The 16,482-nt window shown below is 34.2% G+C and overlaps 1 protein-coding gene across 1 annotated transcript in view; it reads right to left on the bottom strand.

The window, feature by feature from the left end:
- The window catches only part of fbln2 (fibulin 2), a 98,639-nt gene that overhangs the window by 66,820 nt on the left and 15,337 nt on the right, over nucleotides 1-16,482 (bottom strand). The window contains exon 2 of the mRNA XM_062986762.1: nucleotides 10,527-10,641. Coding sequence (XP_062842832.1) covers nucleotides 10,527-10,641 — 115 coding nt within the window. The remainder of the gene's footprint in view (nucleotides 1-10,526; nucleotides 10,642-16,482) is intronic.

The raw sequence follows: 16,482 nt of genomic DNA, 5'->3' as shown, positions 1-16,482 counted from the left end.
TTTCTTGATACAATAATATTAGTTTTAGAGACATTCAATGAATATTTTAGCAGCTATTGACGTTTTAAAACAGCTAAATACTTGCAATGCTATTGAGGTGTTGGCTATGCTGTTTTTCAATGGTATTAATATCATGAATAAAATCAGTTTTTTATTAGGTATTAAAGGGTAAATGTTGAAGAATAAATAATGTAGTTTGTTAATTGGGTTTTTCTTGATACAATAATATTAGTTTTAGAGACATTCAATGAATATTTTAGCAGCTATTGACGTTTTAAAATAGCTAAATACTTGCAATGCTATTGAGGTGTTGGCTATGCTGTTTTTTAATGGTATTAATGTCATGGATAAAATCAGGTTTTTTTTAGGTATTAAAGGGTATATGTTGGAAAATAAATATTGTAGTGTGTTTTGTGTGTTTTTCTTGATACAATAATATTAGTTTTAAAGAAATTTAATGAATATTTTAGCAGCTATTGACGTTTTAATATAGCTAAATACTTGCAATGCTATTGAGGTGTTGGCTACGCTGTTTTTTAATGGTATTAATGTCATGGATAAAATCAGGTTTTTTTTAGGTATTAAAGGGTATATGTTGGAAAATAAATATTGTAGTGTGTTTTGTGTGTTTTTCTTGATACAATAATATTAGTTTTACACACATTCAATGAATATTTTAGCAGCTATAGACGTTTTAAAACAGCTAAATACTTGCAATGCTATTGAGGTGTTGGCTATGCTGTTTTTCAATGGTATTAATATCATGAATAAAATCAGTTTTTTATTAGGTATTAAAGGGTAAATGTTGAAAAATAAATATTGTAGTGTGTTAATTGTTTTTTTTTTATACAATAATATTAGTTTTAGAGACATTCAATGAATATTTTAGCAGCTATTGACGTTTTAAAATAGCTAAATACTTGCAATGCTATTGAGGTGTTGGCTACGCTGTTTTTTAATGGTATTAATGTCATGGATAAAATCAGGTTTTTTTTAGGTATTAAAGGGTAAATGTTGAAAAATAAATAATGTAGTTTGTTAATTGGGTTTTTCTTGATACAATAATATTAGTTTTAGAGACATTCAATGAATATTTTAGCAGCTATTGACGTTTTAAAACAGCTAAATACTTGCAATGCTATTGAGGTGTTGGCTATGCTGTTTTTCAATGGTATTAATATCATGAATAAAATCAGTTTTTTATTAGGTATTAAAGGGTAAATGTTGAAAAATAAATAATGTAGTTTGTTAATTGGGTTTTTCTTGATACAATAATATTAGTTTTAGAGACATTCAATGAATATTTTAGCAGCTATTGACGTTTTAAAATAGCTAAATACTTGCAATGCTATTGAGGTGTTGGCTATGCTGTTTTTTAATGGTATTAATATTATGAATAAAATCAGTTTTTTATTAGGTATTAAAGGGTAAATGTTGAAAAATAAATAATGTAGTTTGTTAATTGGGTTTTTCTTGATACAATAATATTAGTTTTAGAGACATTCAATGAATATTTTAGCAGCTATTGACGTTTTAAAACAGCTAAATACTTGCAATGCTATTGAGGTGTTGGCTATGCTGTTTTTCAATGGTATTAATATCATGAATAAAATCAGTTTTTTATTAGGTATTAAAGGGTAAATGTTGAAAAATAAATAATGTAGTTTGTTAATTGGGTTTTTCTTGATACAATAATATTAGTTTTAGAGACATTCAATGAATATTTTAGCAGCTATTGACGTTTTAAAATAGCTAAATACTTGCAATGCTATTGAGGTGTTGGCCAATTTTTCAATTTTCCAACATTTACCCTTTAATACCTAATAAAAAACTGATTTTATTCATGATATTAATACCATTGAAAAACAGCATAGCCAACACCTCAATAGCATTGCAAGTATTTAGCTGTTTTAAAACGTCTATAGCTGCTAAAATATTCATTGAATGTGTGTAAAACTAATATTATTGTATCAAGAAAAACACACAAAACACACTACAATATTTATTTTCCAACATTGGAAATTGGGTTTTTCTTGATACAATAATATTAGTTTTAGAGACATTCAATGAATATTTTAGCAGCTATTGACGTTTTAAAATAGCTAAATACTTGCAATGCTATTGAGGTGTTGGCTACGCTGTTTTTTAATGGCATTAATGTCATGGATAAAATCAGGTTTTTTTTAGGTATTAAAGGGTATATGTTGGAAAATAAATATTGTAGTGTGTTTTGTGTGTTTTTCTTGATACAATAATATTAGTTTTACACACATTCAATGAATATTTTAGCAGCTATAGACGTTTTAAAACAGCTAAATACTTGCAATGCTATTGAGGTGTTGGCTATGCTGTTTTTCAATGGTATTAATATCATGAATAAAATCAGTTTTTTATTAGGTATTAAATGGTAAATGTTGAAAAATAAATATTGTAGTGTGTTAATTGTTTTTTTTTGATACAATAATATTAGTTTTAGAGACATTCAATGAATATTTTAGCAGCTATTGACGTTTTAAAATAGCTAAATACTTGCAATGCTATTGAGGTGTTGGCTACGCTGTTTTTTAATGGTATTAATGTCATGGATAAAATCAGTTTTTTTTTAGGTATTAAAGGGTAAATGTTGAAAAATAAATAATGTAGTTTGTTAATTGGGTTTTTCTTGATACAATAATATTAGTTTTAGAGACATTCAATGAATATTTTAGCAGCTATTGACGTTTTAAAACAGCTAAATACTTGCAATGCTATTGAGGTGTTGGCTATGCTGTTTTTCAATGGTATTAATATCATGAATAAAATCAGTTTTTTATTAGGTATTAAAGGGTAAATGTTGAAAAATAAATAATGTAGTTTGTTAATTGGGTTTTTCTTGATACAATAATATTAGTTTTAGAGACATTCAATGAATATTTTAGCAGCTATTGACGTTTTAAAATAGCTAAATACTTGCAATGCTATTGAGGTGTTGGCTATGCTGTTTTTTAATGGTATTAATATTATGAATAAAATCAGTTTTTTATTAGGTATTAAAGGGTAAATGTTGAAAAATAAATAATGTAGTTTGTTAATTGGGTTTTTCTTGATACAATAATATTAGTTTTAGAGACATTCAATGAATATTTTAGCAGCTATTGACGTTTTAAAACAGCTAAATACTTGCAATGCTATTGAGGTGTTGGCTATGCTGTTTTTCAATGGTATTAATATCATGAATAAAATCAGTTTTTTATTAGGTATTAAAGGGTAAATGTTGAAAAATAAATAATGTAGTTTGTTAATTGGGTTTTTCTTGATACAATAATATTAGTTTTAGAGACATTCAATGAATATTTTAGCAGCTATTGACGTTTTAAAATAGCTAAATACTTGCAATGCTATTGAGGTGTTGGCTATGCTGTTTTTTAATGGTATTAATATTATGAATAAAATCAGTTTTTTATTAGGTATTAAAGGGTAAATGTTGAAAAATAAATAATGTAGTTTGTTAATTGGGTTTTTCTTGATACAATAATATTAGTTTTAGAGACATTCAATGAATATTTTAGCAGCTATTGACGTTTTAAAATAGCTAAATACTTGCAATGCTATTGAGGTGTTGGCTACGCTGTTTTTTAATGGTATTAATGTCATGGATAAAATCAGGGTTTTTTTAGGTATTAAAGGGTATATGTTGGAAAATAAATATTGTAGTGTGTTTTGTGTGTTTTTCTTGATACAATAATATTAGTTTTACACACATTCAATGAATATTTTAGCAGCTATAGACGTTTTAAAACAGCTAAATACTTGCAATGCTATTGAGGTGTTGGCTATGCTGTTTTTCAATGGTATTAATATCATGAATAAAATCAGTTTTTTATTAGGTATTAAAGGGTAAATGTTGAAAAATAAATAATGTAGTTTGTTAATTGGGTTTTTCTTGATACAATAATATTAGTTTTAGAGACATTCAATGAATATTTTAGCAGCTATTGACGTTTTAAAACAGCTAAATACTTGCAATGCTATTGAGGTGTTGGCTATGCTGTTTTTCAATGGTATTAATATCATGAATAAAATCAGTTTTTTATTAGGTATTAAAGGGTAAATGTTGAAAAATAAATAATGTAGTTTGTTAATTGGGTTTTTCTTGATACAATAATATTAGTTTTAGAGACATTCAATGAATATTTTAGCAGCTATTGACGTTTTAAAATAGCTAAATACTTGCAATGCTATTGAGGTGTTGGCTATGCTGTTTTTTAATGGTATTAATATTATGAATAAAATCAGTTTTTTATTAGGTATTAAAGGGTAAATGTTGAAAAATAAATAATGTAGTTTGTTAATTGGGTTTTTCTTGATACAATAATATTAGTTTTAGAGACATTCAATGAATATTTTAGCAGCTATTGACGTTTTAAAACAGCTAAATACTTGCAATGCTATTGAGGTGTTGGCTATGCTGTTTTTCAATGGTATTAATATCATGAATAAAATCAGTTTTTTATTAGGTATTAAAGGGTAAATGTTGAAAAATAAATAATGTAGTTTGTTAATTGGGTTTTTCTTGATACAATAATATTAGTTTTAGAGACATTCAATGAATATTTTAGCAGCTATTGACGTTTTAAAATAGCTAAATACTTGCAATGCTATTGAGGTGTTGGCTATGCTGTTTTTTAATGGTATTAATATTATGAATAAAATCAGTTTTTTATTAGGTATTAAAGGGTAAATGTTGAAAAATAAATAATGTAGTTTGTTAATTGGGTTTTTCTTGATACAATAATATTAGTTTTAGAGACATTCAATGAATATTTTAGCAGCTATTGACGTTTTAAAATAGCTAAATACTTGCAATGCTATTGAGGTGTTGGCTACGCTGTTTTTTAATGGTATTAATGTCATGGATAAAATCAGGGTTTTTTTAGGTATTAAAGGGTATATGTTGGAAAATAAATATTGTAGTGTGTTTTGTGTGTTTTTCTTGATACAATAATATTAGTTTTACACACATTCAATGAATATTTTAGCAGCTATAGACGTTTTAAAACAGCTAAATACTTGCAATGCTATTGAGGTGTTGGCTATGCTGTTTTTCAATGGTATTAATATCATGAATAAAATCAGTTTTTTATTAGGTATTAAAGGGTAAATGTTGAAAAATAAATAATGTAGTTTGTTAATTGGGTTTTTCTTGATACAATAATATTAGTTTTAGAGACATTCAATGAATATTTTAGCAGCTATTGACGTTTTAAAATAGCTAAATACTTGCAATGCTATTGAGGTGTTGGCTACGCTGTTTTTTAATGGTATTAATGTCATGGATAAAATCAGGTTTTTTTTAGGTATTAAAGGGTATATGTTGGAAAATAAATATTGTAGTGTGTTTTGTGTGTTTTTCTTGATACAATAATATTAGTTTTACACACATTCAATGAATATTTTAGCAGCTATAGACGTTTTAAAACAGCTAAATACTTGCAATGCTATTGAGGTGTTGGCTATGCTGTTTTTCAATGGTATTAATATCATGAATAAAATCAGTTTTTTATTAGGTATTAAAGGGTAAATGTTGAAAAATAAATAATGTAGTTTGTTAATTGGGTTTTTCTTGATACAATAATATTAGTTTTAGAGACATTCAATGAATATTTTAGCAGCTATTGACGTTTTAAAATAGCTAAATACTTGCAATGCTATTGAGGTGTTGGCTACGCTGTTTTTTAATGGTATTAATGTCATGGATAAAATCAGGTTTTTTTTAGGTATTAAAGGGTATATGTTGGAAAATAAATATTGTAGTGTGTTTTGTGTGTTTTTCTTGATACAATAATATTAGTTTTACACACATTCAATGAATATTTTAGCAGCTATAGACGTTTTAAAACAGCTAAATACTTGCAATGCTATTGAGGTGTTGGCTATGCTGTTTTTCAATGGTATTAATATCATGAATAAAATCAGTTTTTTATTAGGTATTAAATGGTAAATGTTGAAAAATAAATATTGTAGTGTGTTAATTGTTTTTTTTTTATACAATAATATTAGTTTTACACACATTCAATGAATATTTTAGCAGCTATTGACGTTTTAAAACAGCTAAATACTTGCAATGCTATTGAGGTGTTGGCTATGCTGTTTTTCAATGGTATTAATATCATGAATAAAATCAGTTTTTTATTAGGTATTAAAGGGTAAATGTTGAAAAATAAATATTGTAGTGTGTTAATTGTTTTTTTTTTTATACAATAATATTAGTTTTACACACATTCAATGAATATTTTAGCAGCTATTGACGTTTTAAAACAGCTAAATACTTGCAATGCTATTGAGGTGTTGGCTATGCTGTTTTTCAATGGTATTAATATCATGAATAAAATCAGTTTTTTATTAGGTATTAAAGGGTAAATGTTGAAAAATAAATAATGTAGTTTGTTAATTGGGTTTTTCTTGATACAATAATATTAGTTTTACACACATTCAATGAATATTTTAGCAGCTATTGACGTTTTAAAACAGCTAAATACTTGCAATGCTATTGAGGTGTTGGCTATGCTGTTTTTCAATGGTATTAATATCATGAATAAAATCAGTTTTTTATTAGGTATTAAAGGGTAAATGTTGAAAAATAAATAATGTAGTTTGTTAATTGGGTTTTTCTTGATACAATAATATTAGTTTTAAAGAAATTTAATGAATATTTTAGCAGCTATTGACGTTTTAATATAGCTAAATACTTGCAATGCTATTGAGATGATGGCTATGCTGATTTTCAATGGTATTAATATCATGGATAAAATTAGTTTTTTATTAGGTATTAAAGGGTAAATGTTGAAAAATAAATATTGTAGTGTGTTAATTGTTTTTTTTTTATACAATAATATTAGTTTTACACACATTCAATGAATATTTTAGCAGCTATTGACGTTTTAAAACAGCTAAATACTTGCAATGCTATTGAGGTGTTGGCTATGCTGTTTTTCAATGGTATTAATATCATGAATAAAATCAGTTTTTTATTAGGTATTAAAGGGTAAATGTTGAAAAATAAATATTGTAGTGTGTTAATTGGTTTTTTTTTTATACAATAATATTAGTTTTACACACATTCAATGAATATTTTAGCAGCTATTGACGTTTTAAAACAGCTAAATACTTGCAATGCTATTGAGGTGTTGGCTATGCTGATTTTCAATGGTATTAATGTCATGGATAAAATTAGTTTTTTATTAGGTATTAAAGGGTAAATGTTGAAAAATAAATATTGTAGTGTGTTAATTGGTTTTTTTTTTATACAATAATATTAGTTTTACACACATTCAATGAATATTTTAGCAGCTATTGACGTTTTAAAACAGCTAAATACTTGCAATGCTATTGAGGTGTTGGCTATGCTGTTTTTCAATGGTATTAATATCATGAATAAAATCAGTTTTTTATTAGGTATTAAAGGGTAAATGTTGAAAAATAAATATTGTAGTGTGTTAATTGTTTTTTTTTTTATACAATAATATTAGTTTTACACACATTCAATGAATATTTTAGCAGCTATTGACGTTTTAAAACAGCTAAATACTTGCAATGCTATTGAGGTGTTGGCTATGCTGTTTTTCAATGGTATTAATATCATGAATAAAATCAGTTTTTTATTAGGTATTAAAGGGTAAATGTTGAAAAATAAATAATGTAGTTTGTTAATTGGGTTTTTCTTGATACAATAATATTAGTTTTAGAGACATTCAATGAATATTTTAGCAGCTATTGACGTTTTAAAATAGCTAAATACTTGCAATGCTATTGAGGTGTTGGCTATGCTGGTTTTCAATGGTATTAATATCATGGATAAAATTAGTTTTTTATTAGGTATTAAAGGGTAAATGTTGAAAAATAAATATTGTAGTGTGTTAATTGGTTTTTTTTTTATACAATAATATTAGTTTTACACACATTCAATGAATATTTTAGCAGCTATTGACGTTTTAAAATAGCTAAATACTTGCAATGCTATTGAGGTGTTGGCTATGCTGTTTTTTAATGGTATTAATGTCATGGATAAAATCAGGGTTTTTTTAGGTATTAAAGGGTATATGTTGGAAAATAAATATTGTAGTGTGTTTTGTGTGTTTTTCTTGATACAATAATATTAGTTTTAAAGAAATTTAATGAATATTTTAGCAGCTATTGACGTTTTAATATAGCTAAATACTTGCAATGCTATTGAGATGATGGCTATGCTGATTTTCAATGGTATTAATATCATGGATAAAATTAGTTTTTTATTAAATATTAAAGGGTAAATGTTGAAAAATAAATATTGTAGTGTGTTAATTGGTTTTTTTTTATACAATAATATTAGTTTTACACACATTCAATGAATATTTTAGCAGCTATTGACGTTTTAAAACAGCTAAATACTTGCAATGCTATTGAGGTGTTGGCTATGCTGTTTTTCAATGGTATTAATATCATGAATAAAATCAGTTTTTTATTAGGTATTAAAGGGTAAATGTTGAAAAATAAATAATGTAGTTTGTTAATTGGGTTTTTCTTGATACAATAATATTAGTTTTAGAGACATTCAATGAATATTTTAGCAGCTATTGACGTTTTAAAATAGCTAAATACTTGCAATGCTATTGAGGTGTTGGCTACGCTGTTTTTTAATGGTATTAATGTCATGGATAAAATCAGGTTTTTTTTAGATATTAAAGGGTATATGTTGGAAAATAAATATTGTAGTGTGTTTTGTGTGTTTTTCTTGATACAATAATATTAGTTTTACACACATTCAATGAATATTTTAGCAGCTATTGACGTTTTAAAACAGCTAAATACTTGCAATGCTATTGAGGTGTTGGCGTAAAAGCAACACAGCTCATCACCCTGAACACACCATCCCCACTGTCAAACATGGTGGTGGCAGCATCATGGTTTGGGCCTGCTTTTCTTCAGTAGGGACAGGGAAGATGGTTAAAATTGATGGGAAGATGGATGGAGCCAAATACAGGACCATTCTGGAAGAAAACCTGTTGCAGTCTGCAAAAGACCTGAGACTGGGACGGAGATTTATCTTCCAACAAGACAATGATCCAAAACATAAAGCAAAATCTACAATGGAATGGTTCACAAATAAACCTATCCAGGTGTTAGAATGGCCAAGTCAAAGTCCAGACCTGAATCCCATCGAGAATCTGTGGAAAGAGCTGAAAACTGCTGTTCACAAACGCTCTCCATCCAACCTCACTGAGCTCGAGCTGTTTTGCAAGGAACAATGGGCAAAAATTTCTGTCTCTCGATGTGCAAAACTGATAGAGACATACCCCAAGCGACTTGCAGCTGTAATCGCAGCAAAAGGTGGCGCTACAAAGTATTAACGCAAGGGGGCTGAATAATATTGCACGCCCCACTTTTCAGTTTTTTATTTCTAAAAAAAGTTTAAAATATCCAATAAATTTCGTTCCACTTCACGATTGTGTCCCACTTGTTGTTGATTCTTCACAAAAAATTAAAATTTAATATCGTTATGTTTGAAGCCTGAAATGTGGCAAAAGGTTGAAAAGTTCAAGGGGGCTGAATACTTTTGCAAGGCACTGTAGCAATCGAGAGCCGAGTTTTGATCGCCGAGCGAACGCCGAGTTGCTCTCGAGCCGGCAAATCTAGCGCCGACCAGTCGCCGAGCGAAAATCAGAGCAAAGATCATGTAGTGTCAACTAGGCATTATATAACATCTGATCAGTGGTGATACAGTATATGGGCCACAGGGGAGAGACAAAGTGTACAGAGCAATAACTGGGCTACAGTCAGTAATTGTTATAGGACTTACCTAATTCACACCCGTGAGAATTACATCACGAACCGTATAATGAGCGTTTTCTCATGTAATGTGCAATTTGCTTTATCGCGTCCAATTGCCCAATTTGCATCAGGCATCCTCTCTCCCCCTGCCGATCCCCGCCCTGACCGAGGAGATCGAAGCTAACCCACATCCCCTCCGTGTGTTGTGCCACCTAGCGTTGCGTGCGGAGAGACACACCCTAAGAGCACTCCTTCCTCATCTCCGTGTAGGCGCCTCTAATCAGCCAGCAGAGGTCGTAACCGCACCATTCTGACAGAGAGAGACCCACTTCCGGCCTTAGTCCCGCCCATCGGAACAACAGGCCAATCGCTGTTCATGTAGCCGCTCAGCCCTAGCCGGCGTACTCGTGATCCTGCTCCGGTTGCAGCGTGTGTTTTTACCGCTGCGTCACCTGAGCGGCCTTAACATTTTAAATTTGCGTAGCGTTCAAGTGCTTTACGTCTATTGGTTAATTTGCACTATGAGGCGGTCCTAGCAATCCTACGGCAATTCAGTTAGCAATCGGTTAGTCAAAATGTCCAAAATGCCGAAGTGTAAAGCAGCTGGATGTTCTAGGTTTTACATTCAACCGGGTAGGCTATACAATGGCTGATCTTACATTAGTTGCTGGATGAAATGAGAAAAACAAACATCTCTACTGGTATGTAAATTACTATTAGTAAGTGTGATTGGGTCTTACCCACATACAGAGTCGCGGTCTGTCGGAGAGGATAGATGGTTGCAGTGCTGGTTCTCGGAGGCCCATTTCTGCCCAGCTTCACAGCAGCTCTCTACTAGGGCCAGAGCAGACAATCCTGCCAACATACACACACACAAATATTAGGATGGACAGAGTGTGTGCATGTGTGTGTGTGTATATACAGTGTATCACGAAAGTGAGTACACCCCTCACATTTCTGCAAATATTTCATTATATCTTTTCATGGGACAACACTATAGACATGAAACTTGGATATAACTTAGAGTAGTCAGTGTACAACTTGTATAGCAGTGTAGATTTACTGTCTTCTGAAAATAACTCAACACACAGCCATTAATGTCTAAATAGCTGCAACATAAGTGAGTACACCCCACAGTGAACATTGTGCCTAAAGTGTCAATATTTTGTGTGACCACCATTATTATCACTGCCTTAACCCTCCTGGGCATGGAATTCACCAGAGCTGCACAGGTTGCTACTGGAATCCTCTTCCACTCCTCCGTGATGACATCACGGAGCTGGTGGATGTTAGACACCTTAAACTCCTCCACCTTCCACTTGAGGATGCGCCACAGGTGCTCAATTGGGTTTAGTCCATCACCTTTACCTTCAGCTTCCTCAGCAAGGCAGTTGTCATCTTGGAGGTTGTGTTTGGGGTCGTTATCCTGTTGGAAAACTGCCATGAGGCCCAGTTTTCGAAGGGAGGGGATCATGCTCTGTTTCAGAATGTCACAGTACATGTTGGAATTCATGTTTCCCTCAATGAACTGCAGCTCCCCAGTGCCAGCAACACTCATGCAGCCCAAGACCATGATGCTACCACCACCATGCTTGACTGTAGGCAAGATACAGTTGTCTTGGTACTTCTCACCAGGGCGCCGCCACACATGCTGGACACCATCTGAGCCAAACAAGTTTATCTTGGTCTCGTCAGACCACAGGGCATTCCAGTAATCCATGTTCTTGGACTGCTTGTCTTCAGCAAACTGTTTGCTGGCTTTCTTGTGCGTCAGCTTCCTTCTGGGATGACGACCATGCAGACCGAGTTGATGCAGTGTGCGGCGTATGGTCTGAGCACTGACAGGCTGACCTCCCACGTCTTCAACCTCTGCAGCAATGCTGGCAGCACTCATGTGTCTATTTTTTAAAGCCAACCTCTGGATATGACGCCGAACACGTGGACTCGACTTCTTTGGTCGACCCTGGCGAAGCCTGTTCCGAGTGGAACCTGTCCTGGAAAACCGCTGTATGACCTTGGCCACCATGCTGTAGCTCAGTTTCAGGGTGTTAGCAATCTTCTTATAGCCCAGGCCATCTTTGTGGAGAGCAACAATACTATTTCTCACATCCTCAGAGAGTTCTTTGCCATGAGGTGCCATGTTGAATATCCAGTGGCCAGTATGAGAGAATTGTACCCAAAACACCAAATTTAACAGCCCTGCTCCCCATTTACACCTGGGACCTTGACACATGACACCAGGGAGGGACAACGACACATTTGGGCACAATTTGGACATGTTCACTGTGGGGTGTACTCACTTATGTTGCCAGCTATTTAGACATTAATGGCTGTGTGTTGAGTTATTTTCAGAAGACAGTAAATCTACACTGCTATACAAGCTGTACACTGACTACTCTAAGTTATATCCAAGTTTCATGTCTATAGTGTTGTCCCATGAAAAGATATAATGAAATATTTGCAGAAATGTGAGGGGTGTACTCACTTTCGTGATACACTGTATATATATACCGTTAAGCCATAACATTAAAACCACGTCCTTGTTTCTACACTCACTGTCCATTTTACCATATAGAAGCACTTTGCAGTTCTACAATTACTGACTGTAGTCCATCTGTTTCTCTATATGCTTTGTTAGCCCCCTTTCATGCTGTTCTTCAATGGTCAGGACCCCCACAGGACCACCACAGTGCGAGTATTATTTAGGTGGTGGATCATTCTCAGCACTGCACTGACACTGACATGGTGGTGGTGTGTTAGTGTGTGTTGTGCTGGTATGAGTGGATCACACACAGCAGCGCTGCTGGAGTTTCAAAACACCGTGTCCACTCACTGTCCACCCTATTGGACACTCCTACCTAGTCGGTCCACCTTGTAGACGTAAAGTCAGAGACGATCGCTCATCTACTGCTGCTGTTTGAGTCGGTCATCTTCTAGACCTTCATCAGTGGTCACAGGACGCTGTGGGAGCATCTGTGGGACCACCTTAATCATTGTGTTCGCTCTATGGATCCTCCCCCACACACCCTCCAGCAGCCGTGGGATTCACTGCAGTCAGCATGGCTCCAGATACCTGTGACAACCTACCGGGACCTTATTGAGTCACTCCCGGCCCACGGCAGTTACTCTGGATAATAGCTGGTGGTCATAATAATGTGACTTGACTGCATATATATTATGCAGAATCCAGCAGCCAGTAACATTTCCATGCTATGACTTCCAGTAATTGCTTCTAATCACATCAATTGTATTTAGCAGATATACAGCATGTGCATCACTTACATGAGCCAATTCATTCAGTTCTTATTCAGCAAGTCGATTTTCTTCCTGTATTTACGTATATTCAACCCCGTCTCTCATACAAAGATGGAATATTTAAATTAATGTGTGTGAATGTGAGTCATTACTACACTCATGTTTCTTTTTTACAGATTTCATTGCGTATTTTTTAATAGAATGAAAGGGACCGACTCGATTAATACGAATGAAATTTCTTAGCTTTTTGTATTTAAAGAGCTTACAGCAATACGTCGTTTCAACGTCGTTAACTATTCATCGGGACTTTTGCTCAGAACGCCCGATGACGCACATGCCACTAGTCATTCTGATCCTCCATACTTCCTTTTCTTTATTTCACAAGTGTTAGTTCTTTATCTGCAGTCGATCAAAGCAGTGCTTCACAGATGACGGCCTGATTTCTATTGACACAACAGATCTACAGACAGAGTTTAACGGCTATATATGCTTAAAGGTCTGTTAGTTATTGAGTTCAAGGGTTTCAGCCACACCCATTACTGACAGACATTACATGGATTGACTGAGAATAGTCCACCAATCGAAAACATCCAGCCAAAAGCGCACCGTAGGCAGCGTCCTGTGACCACTGATGAAGGTCTAGAAGATGACCGACTCAAAAAGCAGCAACAGATGAGCGCTCGTCTCTGACTTTACATCTACAAGGTGGACCGACTAGATAGGAGTGTCTAATAGGGTGGACAGTGAGTGGACACGGTGTTTTAAAACTCCAGCAGCGCTGCTGTGTCTGATCCACTCATACCAGCACGACACACACTAACACACCACCACCATGTCAGTGTCACTGCAGTGCTGAGAATGATCCACCACCTAAATAATACCTGCTCTGTGGGGGTCCTGTGGGGGTCCTGACCATTGAAGAACAGCATGAAAGCAGGCTAAAAAAGCATGTAGAGAAATAGATGGACTACAGTCAGTAATTGTGGAACTACAAAGTAACAGTGAGTGTAGAAACAGGGAGGTGGTTTTAATGTTATGGCTGATCAGTGTGTGTATACACACACACACACACACATATACATGATTTGTGGAATTTATAATAGATAAAATGCATAAAACAACAATTTACTGATATTCGTCCTTAATACCTGCTGTATACAATTTGATACACACATATTCAACTCGATTTCACAACTAAACTGGAAAACAATATACAACCTGATGATGTACAGGTTGCTAAAACTCATGTATCAAATATGATACACAAGCATTATAGGGTTAAAGAAACCACATAACACTCTACTGTATATTCTTAACATATTCCAAGACAGATTTATTTACTGGAAGTCAATGTTAAAGGTTTTGTACAAATCCCCTGCACATTACACAACCCATATGAGGTCCCGACCCCATGGTGCAATACGTTTATGTCTGTTCAGCGTCAGCTGTCCGACTTTTACTCTCCATGTAAATCCCTCCGCACAAAATACATCATGTTTTTACATTACTTGATCTATGCTACACATGGGTAAACAAGAACAAGTCTATAAATTTCGGGCCCTCTAAGAACAGCGTTCTGTGGATCCGACCCCGCCTCACGCTTGTGCCTAGAACCACATGCTTTAGGGCTTTAAATCATTTAGGGATTCCCACTTTTATGGTACGCTTTGTGTAAACATTGTTTTCAGTAACTACATGTGTTTTTGACTGTGATACTGACATTTTCCCAAGTAAACTAAATACATAGCCTCGTTGCTCTTGTTCTTCATTTTACGTCTTAAACCAAAAACATTAAGTGCATAACAATGACACCCACATCAAAAAATAACAACATAAGGGACAGATTGCATTAGAGGTCCACGAGACTGTACTAGAAGGATGATATTGACACAGACACAGCAGCGCTGCTGCAGTTTTTAAACACCGTGTCCATTCACTGTCCACTCTATTAGCCACTCCTACCTAGTCGGTCCACCTTGTAGATGTAGAGTCAGAGACGATCGCTCATCTATTGCTGCCGTTTGAGTCGGTCATCTTCTAGACCTTTATCCATGCCTACGGGGCGCTGTTGGCTGGATATATTTTTGGTTGGTAGACTATTCTCAGTCCAGCAGTGACAGTGAGGTGTTTTAAAACTGATCCACTCATACCAGCACAACACGCTAACACACCACCACCATGTCAGTGTCAATGCAGTGCTGAGAATGACCCACCACCTAAATAATACCTGCTCTGTGGTGGTCCTGGGAGAGTCCTGACCATTGAAGAACAGTATGAAAGGGGGCTAACAAAGCATGCAGAGACACACATGGACTACAGTAAGTAATTGTAGAACTTCGAAATGCTTCTATATGGAAAGTGGAGCTGATAAAATGAACAGTGAGTGTAGAAACAAGGAGGTGGTTTTAATGTTATGGCTGATCGGTGTTCTGGTTTAGGGTTGTAAATAACCCCACAAAACCCAGAGCATGTTGCAACCAGCGTTAAAGAATTTATGAGAGGTCAGAATGTAGTTAAAACTGGAGTGGGGGAATGGTGTAAAACGATTCGTCACCCTTACACTACAATGTTGTGACAGAACATGTGATTAACGTTTGCACCGTGACAGCAGATTTCTCAGAACAAACTGGCTAGTGAAAGAGAGAAATCCCAAACGCAGGCAGTACCAGTGGGTGTGGGTGACCAAACAGGGCAAAGTTGAGAAGCTATTCAGTGGATTATTCAGAGCTCAAGTCTCCAAAGCTTAAAATGAGCGTAATGAACCAGATGTTCAGAAATGATATCTCCTGTGAACAAAATTACATGGCTTTGGCTTGACATCACCTCATAGATGAAGTACTGTTCATAGCTACATGGGTGAATGAACATTGCAATTTTGTTGGCTTGCTTCGCGTCTGAAGGAACTCATCTGCGAAGCAGATGGTCGCAAAACAATGCACTTTAAAGACACAACTTTACTACATCTGTTGTAAAGCAAAGCTGGAGGAAGAATACAACGATTCCTTTGTTGCAACGTGACCCTTTACTATTAACGATGGCTATTCTGTAGTCAGACGGCAGGAGGAAATCATCTACATCTCTACAGCTGCTGAGGTTAAAGTAGAGTTTGACTTCCAGGTGTTAATTTAGTTCCCTTTCTGACCAGACATACTAAATACCTCCAGACTTACCTAATCTTAAATAGTTTTCTTTCTTCTACTGAGGCTCAAACACATATACACATACACTATATTGCCGGAAGTGTTCACTCACTCATCCCAATCACTTCCATGGCCACAGGTGTATAAAACCAAGCACCTGGGCATGCAGACTGCTCCTACAAACATTTGTGAAAGAACGGGTCGCTCTCAGGAGCTCAGTGAATTCCAGCGTGGTACTGTGATAGGATGCCACCTGTGCAACAGGTCCAGTCGAGAAATTTCCTCGCTACTAAATATTCCA

The sequence above is a fragment of the Trichomycterus rosablanca genome, chromosome 24, assembly GCF_030014385.1.
Source record: "Trichomycterus rosablanca isolate fTriRos1 chromosome 24, fTriRos1.hap1, whole genome shotgun sequence".
Taxonomy (NCBI): Eukaryota; Metazoa; Chordata; class Actinopteri; order Siluriformes; family Trichomycteridae; genus Trichomycterus; species Trichomycterus rosablanca.
The sequence above is the reverse complement of the archived record's forward strand: the minus strand, read 5'-3'. Positions and strand labels throughout refer to the sequence as shown.